The sequence below is a fragment of the Salmo salar genome, chromosome 05, assembly GCF_965601325.2.
Source record: "Salmo salar chromosome 05, fSalSal1, whole genome shotgun sequence".
NCBI lineage: Eukaryota > Metazoa > Chordata > Actinopteri > Salmoniformes > Salmonidae > Salmo > Salmo salar.
In genome coordinates, this window is record NC_138295.1 from 46,150,721 (window position 1) to 46,163,854 (window position 13,134).

The 13,134-nt window shown below is 43.8% G+C and overlaps 1 protein-coding gene across 1 annotated transcript in view; it reads right to left on the reverse strand.

The window, feature by feature from the left end:
* The window catches only part of LOC106604969 (C-terminal-binding protein 1), a 49,456-nt gene that overhangs the window by 15,387 nt on the left and 20,935 nt on the right, over nt 1-13,134 (reverse strand). Inside the window, exon 2 of the mRNA XM_014200141.3 lies at nt 4,628-4,782. Within this exon, the coding sequence (XP_014055616.2) occupies nt 4,628-4,782 (155 nt within the window). The remainder of the gene's footprint in view (nt 1-4,627; nt 4,783-13,134) is intronic.

Sequence of the window (13,134 nt, forward strand, 5' to 3'; positions counted from 1 at the left end):
CTAAGCAGTTGCTAGGGACTCTCCTGGTTAACAAAGAATAACAAAGAATATCTATTTAACAGAAGAAAAGAAAGACAAAATAAGGACAGAAGAAAAAGGACATCAAAGTGAAACAGTCCTCTAAAGACACACGAGACAATAGTTCAAGAAACAACGCTTCTATTGCGTTTATATTGTATTTCTATAGCTTCTTCAAGGTTTCCAAGATGGCGTAGCAGTCAGACATCCTTTGTCCTCGTCTTGTCCCGTGTGTATGTCTTTTTGTCTATTTCTTCGCATGTCTTTTTGTATATTTTTTTCTAGAAACTCAACTTCAAAACACTCCTGCAACCCGCCTCACCAAATGTGGTGCTGATCTGTTTTTTTATTTTTAATCTTTTTTCAAAAGTATTATTCACCTCGTAAAGCTATCGCCAGTTTTGTACAACGCGACTCAGACCAGAGCATACCGGACCTATTTTCTCTCCATATCCCCGAATTTCTACCGCAAGCTCTGGACATTTACACCTGGATCTTGCAGCTAACTAGCTGCTATCTGAGTGACTATTGACTAATGTCAATTCCGGAGCAAACACCAATTATCCTGGAGCTAGCCAGCTGAAGAGTTCCATCAGCCACTCCTGGGCTACAATCACCTATCCGGACCCGTTTTACTGCCGATGCGGAGCCCCACCGGGCCTTCACGACTGGAATTCCGACGTTATCTGCCCGAGGGAGTTATTCAACTGGCCCCTCCATCGCAACGTAACCTGAACACCCATCTGCTAACTGCGGCCCGCTAATTGTTAGCTGTCTTGAGCATATCGGCTGCTATCTGAACAGGTCTATCGAACAATCTTCTTGGGCCACTATAACTATAACTATTTTGACAATTGGATTGGTCCGCTCTACCACACGGAACCCACTAATCTACCGACGGAAACACACGGGGTGGCTAAAAACAGACCTCCATCTTCTGCTAGCTTGCTACCCATGGCTCGGCTAGCTGTCTGAATCGCCGTGACCACAACCAACCTCACTACTCACTGGACCCTTATGATCACTCGGTTAACCTGTTATGGCTAGGGGGCAGTATTTTCACGGCTGGATAAAAAACGTGCCCGATTTAATCTGGTTACCACTCCTACCCAGTAACTAGAATATGCATATACTTATTACATATGGATAGAAAACACCCTAAAGTTTCTAAAACTGTTTGAATGGTGTCTGTGAGTATAACAGAACTCATTTGGCAGGCAAAAACCTGACAAGGTTTCAGGCAGGAAGTGGCCTGTCTGACAAGGTGTCGTTCTTCTTGTCTCTGTTTATTGAAGAGTGAGGATCTTAGCTGTCCCGTGACACTTCCTACGGCTGCCATAGGGTCTCAGAAGGCGGTAAAAAGCTGAATCGTGGCTTTGCAGGCTCTGGCTGAAAAAAAGTAGCGCGTTTGGATAGTGTCTGGTAACAGTACTGTGAGACTCAGGCTCGTGCCCGAGTCAACCCCATGCTTTATTTTCTTTCGTCTGTTTACAAAAACGCAGATTCCCGGTCGGAATTTTATCGCTTTTTTACGAGAAAAATGGCATAAAAATGGATTTTAAACAGCGGTTGACATGCTTCGAAGTACGGTAATGGAATATTCCAATTCTTCAAACATATGACTATTTCACAGCATTTTAAAGATAAGACTCTCCTTTATCTAACCACACTGTCCGATTTCAAAAAGGCTTTACAACAAAAGCAAAACATTAGATTATGTCAGCAGAGTACCAAGCCAGAAATAATCAGACACCCATTTTTCAAGCCAGCATATAATGTCACCAAAACCCAGAAGACAGCTAAATGCAGCACTCACCTTTGATGATCTTCATCAGATGACAACCCTAGGACATTGTTATACAATACATGCATGTTTTGTTCAATCAAGTTCACATTTATATCAAAAACCAGCTTTTTACATTAGCATGTGACGTTCAGAACTAGCATACCCCCCGCAAACTTCCGGGGAATTCGCTAACATTTTACTAAATTACTCACGATAAACGTTCACAAAAAGCATAACAATTATTTTAAGAATTATAGATACAGACCTCCTCTATGCACTCGATATGTCCGATTTTAAAATAGCTTTTTGGTGAAAGCACATTTTGCAATATTCTAAGTACATAGCCCAGGCATCACGGGCTCGCTATTTAGACACCCGGCAAGTTTAGCACTCACCATAATCATATTTAGTATTATAAAAGTTTGATTACCTTTTGTTGTCTTCGTCAGAATGCACACCCAGGACTGCTACTTCAATAACAAATGTTGGTTTGGTCCAAAATAATCCATCGTTATATCCGAATAGCGGCGTTTTGTTCGTGCGTTCCAGACACTATCCGAAATGGTAAAGAAGTGTCGCGCGCATGGCGCAATTCGTGACAATAAAATTCTAAATATTCCATTACCGTACTTCGAAGCATGTCAACCGCTGTTTAAAATCAATTTTTACGCCATTTTTCTCGTAGAAAAGCGATAATATTCCGACAGGGAATCTCCTTTTCGGCAAACAGAGGAAAAAAATCACAAAGGCGGGGGCGGTCGGGTCACGCGCATAAACCCAGAGTCCCTTGATCGGCCACTTGAGAAAGGCGATAATGTGTTTCAGCCTGGGGCTGGAATGACGACATTCTGTTTTTTCCCGGGCTCTGAGCGCCTATGGACGACGTGGGAAGTGTCACGTTAGAGCAGAGATCCTTAGTAAAAGATAGAGATGGAAAAGAAGTTCAAGAAATGGTCAGACAGGCGACTTCCTGTAAAGGAATCTCTCAAGTTTTGACCTGCCATTTGAGTTCTGTTATACTCACAGACACCATTCAAACAGTTTTAGAAACTTTAGGGTGTTTTCTATCCATATGTAATAATTATATGCATATTCTAGTTACTGGGTAGGAGTGGTAACCAGATTAAATCGGGTATGTTTTTTATCCAGCCGTGTCAATACTGCCCCCTAGCCCTAACAGGTTAACAACCCTCCAGGCGAGCTTCAATGCCATACAACTCTCCTTCCGTGGCCTACAACTGCTCTTAAATACAAGTAAAACTAAATTAATGCTCTTCAACCGATCGCTGCCTGCAAATGCCCGCCCGTCCAGCATCACTACTCTGGACGGTTCTGACTTAGAATATGTGGACAACTACAAATACCTAGGTGTCTGGTTAGACTGTAAACTCTCCTTCCAGACTCACATAAAACATCTCCATCTCCAATCTAAATCTAGAATTGGCTTCTTATTTAGCAACAAAGCATCCTTCACTCATGCTGCCAAACATACCCTCGTATAACTGACCATCTTACCTATCCTCGACTTTGGCGATGTCATTTACAAAATAGCCTCCAACACCCTACTCAACAAATTGGATGCAGTCTATCACAGTGCCATCCGTTTTGTCACCAAAGTCCCATATACTACCAACCACTGCGACCTGTACGCTCTCGTTGGCTGACCCTCGCTTCGTACTCGTCGCCAAACCCGCTGGCTCCAGGTCATCTACAAGAGGTAAAGTCCCGCCTTATCTCTGCTCGCTGATCACCATAGCTGCACCCAGCCGTAGCATGCGTTCCAGCAGGTATATCTCACTTGTCACCCCCAAAGCCAATTCCTCCTTTGGCCGACTCTCCTTCCAGTTCTCTGCTGCCAATGACTGGAACGAACTACAAAAATCTCTGAAACTGGAAACACTTATCTCCCTCACTAGCTTTAAGCACCAGCTGTCAGAGCAGCTCACAGATCACTGCACCTGTACATAGCCCATCTATAAATAGCCCAAACAACTACCTCTTCCCCTACTGTATTTATTTATTTATTGATTTTGCTCCTTTGCACCCCAGTATTTCTACTTTGCACACTCATCTACTGTCAAATCTACCATTCCAGTGTTTTAATTGCTACATTGTATTTACTTCGCCACCATGGCCTATTTATTGCCTTTACCACCCTTATCTCACCTCATTTGCTCACATTGTATGTAGACTTCTTTTTCTACTGCATTATTGACTGTATGTTTGTTTTACTCCATGTGTAACTCTGTGTTGTTATATGTGTCGACCTGAACTTGTTCTCAACTTGCCTACCTGGTTAAATAAAGGTGAAAAAATGTAAAATAAAAATAAATAATAGAAATAGACCACTTTTAACTAATGTGTCATCAGAATTCAAAGCAAACTGTATTAACTCCAAAGGCCCTGACATGGGCTCTCCATTGGGCTCTTGTAGTAGTAGCTAATCTTTCAAATCAAATCAAATTGTATTGGTCACATACACATATTTAGCAGATGTTATTGCGGGTGTAGCGAAATGGTTGTGTTCCTAGCTCCAACAGTTCAGTAGTTTCTAACAATTCACAATACAATACACAAATCTAAAAGTGTATTGAGAAAGAGAGAGAGAGAGAGATGGTCTTAACAGCCTGGCTATTGTTTTTAGGACATCGTTAGTTACGGTATGTTAACAAGCTTGTTTAGCAGCACAAGGTCTTGCTTATAGTATGGTCAACAAATACTGGTTTTAGGCCAGGGAGTCTTTTTTGAATTAACTTGAGAGGTAGAATGTAAATGAAGCTGAGCAGACAGATAATAATTTGGCATGGAGAGGCAGGGCAGCACCTTCTCATGGATCTCCTGGGTGGACTGGGCATCACAGAAGGCCACAGTGGCCACGTCTTTTAGGATTGGCATCTCTATGGTGCAGTCACGCCCGTCCAGCAGGGCCACCAGGGGCCGTGGGTTCATGGGCCCGTTCATGATAGGCGGCCGAATGCCTGCAGACAGAGAGAGTGCATGGGTAAAACATACTGTATTTGACATCGTATTCTACTGGTATGGGTTGTGAATTTGGCATTGTTGTGTGGGAAAATTGCAGTTGTGTTTATGAGCATATACACTGAGTATACAAAACATTAAGAACCCCTATGGTTAGTTGTGGCTGTGAATTTGCCTTTCACAAATTTCAAAATACAATACCGTTTCGGAATGCAAATGCGTACTACTGACAGTGACGCACAAATATCATACCCCCCCAAAAATGCTAACCCCTGCTATTATAATGGTGAGAGGTTAGCAGGTCATGGGGGTATGATATTTGAGTGTCTGTAATTTTCTCACTATTCAATATTGATGATTCATTCAGGACTTTCCGTAATCATGGTAGCATCCACATTAATGTAGAAGTGTTTGGAAACATACACTACATGATCAAAAGTATGTGGACACCTACTCGAACATCTAATTCCAAAATCATGGCCTTTAATATGGAGTTGGTCACCACTTTACTGCTATAACAGTCTCCTCTTTTATAATGTTTACCCCTTTTCTTCCCAATTGGTAGTTACAATCCTGTCTCATCACTGCAACTCCCGTATGGACTCAGGAGAGACGAAGGTCGGGAGCCATGCGTCCTACAAAACACGACCCTGCCAAGCCGCACTGCTCACCTCCTCCCACACTGCTCCCTTAACCCAAATGCCAGCCGCACCAACGTGTCAGAGGAAACACTGTACAATGTGTCAGAGTGCATGCGCCCAGCCCGCCGCAGTTGTTGCTAGAGTGTGATGGGACAAGGACATCCCAGCCGGCCAAACCCTCCCCTGCCACCTCATGGGTCTCCAGCAATGACACAGTCCGGGATTGAATCCGGGTCTGTAGTGACGCCTCAAGCACTGTGATGCAGTGCCTTAGAACACTGCGCCACTCGAGAGGCACACTGTTTTGGGAAGGCTTTCCACTAGATGTTGGAACATTGCTGAAGGGACTTGCTTCCATTCAGCCACAATAGCATTAGTGAGGTCGGTGTTCTAATTCATCCCAAAGGTGTTAGATTGGGTTGAGGTCAGGGCTCTGTGCAAGCCACTCAAGTTCTTCCACTCCGATCTTGGAAACCATTTCTGTATGGACCTCGCTTTGTGCATGGGGGCATTGTCATGGTGAAACAGGAAAGGGCCTTCCCTAAACTGTTGCCACAATGTTGGAAGCACAGAATCGTCTAGAATGTCATTGTATGTTGTAGCATTAAGATTTCCCTTCACTGGAACTAAGGGGCCTAGCCCGAACCACAAAAAACAGCCCCAGACCATTATTCCTCCTCCACCATACTTTATAGTTGGCACTATACATTGGGGCAGGTAGCGTTCTCCTGGCATCCGCCAAACCCAGATTCGTCTGTTGGACGTGCTATTTCATGAAGCTCCCAACGAACAGTTCTTGCGCTGACGTTGCTTCCAGAGGCGGTTTGAAAGTGAGTGTTGCAACCAAGGACAGGCGATTTTTACACACTACATGCTTCAGCACTCGGTGGTCCGTTCTGTGAGCTTGTGTGGCCTACCACAGAAATTTTTCAAACTGACCTGTTCAAATGGTGGCATCCTATGACGGTACCACGTTGAAAGTCACTGAGCTCATCAGTGAGGCCATTCTACTGCCAATGTTTCTCTATGGAGATTTGTGCTCGAATTGGCTGTGTGCTCGAATTGTATACACCTGTCAGCAACAGGTGTGGGCGAAGCAGTTGCCGTACCAGGCGGTGATACAGCCCGACAGGATGCTCGATTGTGCATCTGTAAAAGTTTGAGTGTTTTCGGTGTCAAGCCAAATTTCTTCAGCCTCCTGAGGTTGAAGAGGCGCTGTTGCGCCTTCTTCACCACGCTGTCTGTGTAGGTGGACCGTTTCAGTTTGTCCGTGATGTGTATGCCAAGGAACTTAAAACTTTCCACCTTCTCCACTACTGTCCCATCGATGTGGATAGGGGGGTGCTCCCTCTGCTGTTTCCTGAATTCCATGATCATCTCCTTTGTTTTGTTGATGTTGAGTGAGAGGTTGTTTTCCAGACACCACACTCACAGAGCCCTCACCTCCTCCCTGTAGGCTGTCTCGTCATCATTGGTAATCAAGCCTACTACTGTTGTGTCGTATGCAAACTTGATGATTGAGTTGGAGGCGTGCTTGGCCACGCAGTCATGGGTGAACAGGGAGTACAGGAGAGGGCTGAGAACACACCCATGTGGGGCTCCAGTGTTGAGGATCAGCGGGTTGGAGATGTTGTTTCCTATCGTCACCACCTGGGGGCGGCCCGTCAGAAAGTCCAGGACCCAGCTGCACAGGGCGGGGTTGAGACCCAGGGTCTCGAGCTTAATGATGAATTTGGAGGGTACTATGGTGTTAAATGCTGAGCTGTAATCGATGAACAGCATTCTTACATACAGTTGATGTCGGAAGTTTACATACACCTTAGCCACCCAGGTAACAAGCAACGTAACTGAGACATTTGTAACATTCCCCTTAAGTCTTCCAGAGGTACTGAATGTCATAGCCCGTTTGGGACATTATAGGCACATTCATAACGTTTCTAATAAGTATTATAGAGGTTATAAATATCCGGTCGCTATACAGACATCATGGGAACTTTAAAAATGTTCCTTGGTAGTCGATGAAAGGTTTTGAATATCATGTTATTTTGGAGATATCCTAGGAACATTTCATAAGGTTACATTAGAGCTATGGTTTTTGTCTTCATATAACGTTACAATCGGAATAATAGAAATACATTTTGGAACGTCGTCTGTAAGTCAAGTGGTGGTACACTTGTAACGTTGTCTTTCTAATTGTGTAGGAACATTTGTTACGTTCTAAATAAGTACTTTAGATCCCAAGATATTGGGGCCAGCATACTTGTGCTTGGAGTAAAGGAAGTGGATCCAGCTCTTCCCCTCTGCAATTTATTTTTCCATAATTCTACCGATTTAATAAATGTATGGAAATTCATGATGTAATTTTGACCTCAGTATAGGCCTATGGAAGAGGGAACGATACCTACAAATAATATTGTTTTATTATATTAATTTATGAATGTAGCCTATAACAATAATAATAATTTGTACAAATCATTATAAAGCAGCTAGCAGTAGTGGTGGCCTGACGACGGTTCATCCTGAATATTCTTTTTTACGCCATTATCCGTCATTGCAAATATCAAAGTGGGTGTGGCAACTAACAATACTGAGGCTGGAGCCAGAAAGAAACACCTACGGTACTAAACAACACAGCTGAACAGCGAAGACGCCATCGACTCCGACTGACCGAACACAGTTCACCTCTTGGAAGTTTTTACGAAAGGTAAGTTATCCAGTGTGTACTATGTAAACCAAGTAAGTTAGTGTACTCCCAGCTCCCCAGATAAAGACATTTTGATGATGTCAGGCTATCTAACTAGCGAGGAAGCTTGCCAGTTAGCTAATTAACCTCTCTAGGGTACGTGGGACGAAATCGTCCCACACTATTCAACAGCCAGTGACAAATCAGAGCGCCAAATTTAAAACCACAAAATGTCATAATTCAAAGTCCTCAAACATAGGACTATTTTACACCATTTGAAAGATAAGACTCTCGTTAACCTCTCTGGGAACCTGGGACGTTTGTGTCCCACCCTAGTCAACAGCCAGTGGAATCCCGTCGCGCGAAATACAAATACCTCATAAATGCTATAACTTCAATTTCTCAAACATATGACTATTTTACACCATTTTATAGACACACCTCTCCTGAATCGAACCACGTTGTCCGATTTCAAAAAGGCTTTACAGCAAAAGCAAAACATTAGATTATGTTAGGAGAGTACGAAGCCAGAAATAATCACACTGCCATTTTCAAAGCAACTAGCATGCATCACAAATACTCAAAACACAGCTAAATGCAGCACTAACCTTTGACAATCTTCATCAGATGACACTCCTAGGACATCATGTTACACAATACATGCATTTTTTGTTCGATAAAGTTCATATTTATATATAAAAACAGCATTTTACATCGGCGCGTGACGTTCAGAAAATATTTTCCCTGAAATGCTTCCGGTGAATCAGTGCTACAATTTACAAAATTACTATTAGAAAACATTGTTAAAATGTAATATTGTCATTCAAAGAATTATAGATTAACATCTCGTGAATGCAACCACATTGCCAGATTTAAAAATAACTTTACTGGGAAATCACACTTTGCAATAAACGAGGTGCTATGCTCAGAAAAATAGGCTAGGCGATACAGGTTAGCGCCATCTTGGAACCATCTAAAATCAAATATACTATTGTAAATATTCCCTTACCTTTGATTATCTTCATCAGAAGGCACTTACAGGATTCCCAGGTCCACAACAAATGTAGTTTTGTTCGAAAAAGTTAATAATTTATGTCCCAATAGCTCCTTCTTGTTAGCGCGTTCCGAAGGCTCCTCATAATGTACGAGGCGCGCAGGACTTGTCATGAATGTGCAAAAAATATATATTTACGTTCGTTCAAACATGTCAAACGTTGTATAACATAAATCTTTAGGGCCTTTTTCAATCAGAGCTTCAATAATATTCAAGGCGGACGATTGCATTGTCTTACTAAACGTTTCGGAACGAAAGGGTACCCACGGGCGCCCGCATCATAGTAGTAATGGCCCTCCCCCTATGACCAACTTTCCAGGCCTCTCGTTCGGTCAGTTTTTACCAGAGAAGACTCAAACCACTTTGTAAAGACTGTTGACATCTACTGGAAGCCTTAGGAAGTGCTAAATGAATCCCAACTCACGGTGTGTTTCATAGGCAAAGTGTTGAAGGTGATTCCACAAATCAGATTTCCACTTCCTGCATGGAATCTTCTCAGGTTTTTGCCTGCCATATGAGTTCTGTTATACTCACAGACACCATTCAAACAGTTTTAGAAACTTTAGAGTATTTTCTATCCAAATCTACTAATTATATGCATATTGTAGTTTCTGGGCAGGAGTAGTAACCAGATTAAATCGGGTACGTTTTTTATCCGGCCGTGAAAATACTGACCCCTATCCAAAAGAAGTTAAGTTATGATTCAAGATGGATATTATGGATAACGTCTTGCATAGTAGAGATTAATGTTCTTTCTGTTTCTTTACGTAGTGTTCTGAAGATTGAAAATGTCTTCAAAAAAGGTAAACCTATGTGTTGTCTAACTGGTTATTCATTTTAAATGGACAAGTAAGGCAGTACAATTTCATTTTGTACTGTATATGTGTAGAGGCTTTGCAATATCATTTTAAAAAAATTTTCAGACTGTTAAATCCGCTGGTGTAACACGGATGTCAAGTACTTCAAGAAAGAGAGAATACTGAAATAAATTGTCAAGGGAGAAAACCACCCTTAAGAAAAAAAGGGTAGAGAATGAAGACAATGACAATGAAAGTGGATCTAGTCTCATCAGCCAGTCTGACACGAAGAGTGAGTCAGTTTGCTGTCAGATTCAGTCCTACTGAATCTGACAGAAAAAGTGAGTCAGATAGTGAAGTTGAGGCAGTGGAAGTTACTCCTCCAAGACTGCCAACACATGCTGAGGAAGAGTCAGATGGTGAGCTTGAGGCAGTAGGTGGTACTCCTCCAAGACTGCCAACACACGCTGAGGAAGAGTCAGATGGTGAACATCTTGAACGTGCCGTCCTTGGCCAGCTCTCCTGCTATCTCTCTCAGAATGACCTTCTTGATCCTAATCAGTCAGGTTTCAAGACTGGGCATTCAACTGAGACTGCTCTTCTCTGTGTCACGGAGGCTCTCCGCACTGCTAAAGCTAACTCTCTCTCCTCTGCTCTCATCCTTCTAGACCTATCTGCTGCCTTTGATACTGTGAACCATCAGATCCTCCTCTCCACCCTCTCTGAGTTGGGCATCTCCGGCGCGGCCCACGCTTGGATTGCGTCCTACCTGACAGGTTGCTTCTACCAGGTGGCGTGGCGAGAATCTGTCTCCGCACCATGCGCTCTCACCACTGGTGTCCCCCAGGGCTCTGTTCTAGGCCCTCTCCTATTCTCGCTATACACCAAGTCACTTGGCTCTGTCATATCCTCACATGGTCTCTCGTATCATTGCTATGCAGACGACACACAATTAATCTTCTCCTTTCCCCCTTCTGATAACCAGGCGGCGAATCGCATCTCTGCATGTCTGTCAGACATATCAGTGTGGATGACGGATCACCACCTCAAGCTGAACCTCGGCAAGACGGAGCTGCTCTTCCTCCCGGGGAAGGACTGCCCGTTCCATGATCTTGCCATCACGGTTGACAACTCCCTTGTGTCCTCCTCCCAGAGTGCTAAGAACCTTGGCGTGATCCTGGACAACACCCTGTCGTTCTCCACTAACATCAAGGCGGTGACCCGATCCTGTAGGTTCATGCTCTACAACATTCGCAGAGTACGACCCTGCCTCACACAGGAAGCGGCGCAGGTCCTAATCCAGGCACTTGTCATCTCCCGTCTGGATTACTGCAACTCGCTGTTGGCTGGGCTCCCTGCCTGTGCCATTAAACCCCTACAACTCATCCAGAACGCCGCAGCCCATCTGGTGTTCAACCTTCCCAAGTTCTCTCACGTCACCCCGCTCCTCCGCTCTCTCCACTGGCTTCCAGTTGAAGCTCGTATCCGCTACAAGACCATGGTGATTGCCTACGGAGCTGTGAAGGGAAGGGCATCTCCATACCTTCAGGCTCTGATCAGGCCCTACACCCAAACAAGGGCACTGCGTTCATCCACCTCTGGCCTGCTGGCCCCCCTACCTCTGAGGAAGCACAGTTCCCGCTCAGCCCAGTCAAAACTGTTCGCTGCTCTGGCACCCCAATGGTGGAACAAGCTCCCTCACGACGCCAGGACAGCGGAGTCAATCACCACCTTCCGGAGACACCTGAAACCCCACCTCTTTAAGGAATACCTAGGATAGGATAAAGTAATCCTTCTAACCCCCCCCCCCCCCTTAAAAGATTTAGATGCACTATTGTAAAGTGGTTGTTCCACTGGATATCATAAGGTGAATGCACCAATTTGTAAGTCGCTCTGGATAAGAGCATCTGCTAAATGACTTAAATGTAATGTAAATGTAAATGTATGAACATGAGGTAGTAGGTGGTACTAAGCCAAGACTGCCATCACACAGTAACATAGATTCAGAGACTGAAGCCAATGCTGGTTGTGCAATTCAGGAGACAACTGACTCTGACTTTGAAGATGCTGAAAAAGTTTCTACCTTCAGAGAGGACCTGGCAACCTGAATAAGTGATTTCCAAGTGAAACACAATGCTGTTGATGCACTTCTGAAGATGCTGCAGTCTAATGGTCACCCAGATTTGCCTTCCACTGCTAAAACTCTCCTAGAAAAGACCAATGTTTTTGTTGAAGTCAAGTCTAATGTGGAGTTTGTCAGGTTTAAAGTGAAGGTGGAGTTAGTGAAACATCTAAGCATCTATCCTCAATCTGTTGTTGGAGATTTGAATGTTTTAGTAATATCCCTTAATCTAGATGGTCTCCCTTTGTTCAAAAGGACTAATATGTCGTTATGGCCACTTGTGTGCTCCATCAATCTATCACCACCCACAGTGTTTCCTCTGTTACTTGCAATGGCATCATCGAAACCAAGCTCCCAGGAATTCCTCAATGACACTTTGCTGGAGCTTAAAGAGTTGATGCAGACCGGCTTGAAGTGGGGAGACACAACACTCCAAATGAAGGTTTGTTCTGTAACATGTGATGCACCTGCAAAAGCTATGGTAAAATGCATAAAGATGTTTTCTGGCTACTATGGCTGTGGCAGTTGCACACAAAAAGGCAGGTATGATGGGAGGATGACGTACCCGCAGGTAAAAAACCTGTGTCTCAGAACTGACAAATCCTTTAGGGAATTGGTACAGCCAGAACATCACCATGAAGGGAAAACCTTTCCTTTTTGCATCCTCCCCATTGATATGGTGAAGTCATTCCCAATTGACTATATGCACCTTTGTTGCCTCGGAGTAACCCAGAAGCTCTTGATGATGTGGACTAGGGGAAAGACGGGGGCCAGGTTGTCGTTGGTGCAAGTCAAGGAGGTAAGTCAACAACTAAACCGACTAAAGGATTAAATTCCAGACTGCTTTGCTTGCAAACCACGGGGATTGGATGACCTTGACCATTGGAAGGCGACAGAATTCAGACAGTTTCTACTCTATACTGGGAAAGTAGTGCTGAGAAGAATATTGTCTAAAGAACAGTACACACACTTCATGGCCTTCAGTGTTGCCATGTGCATTTTGGTTTCTCCTCAACTTTCTTCATTCCACAGTGCCTATGCTCATGCTTTACTG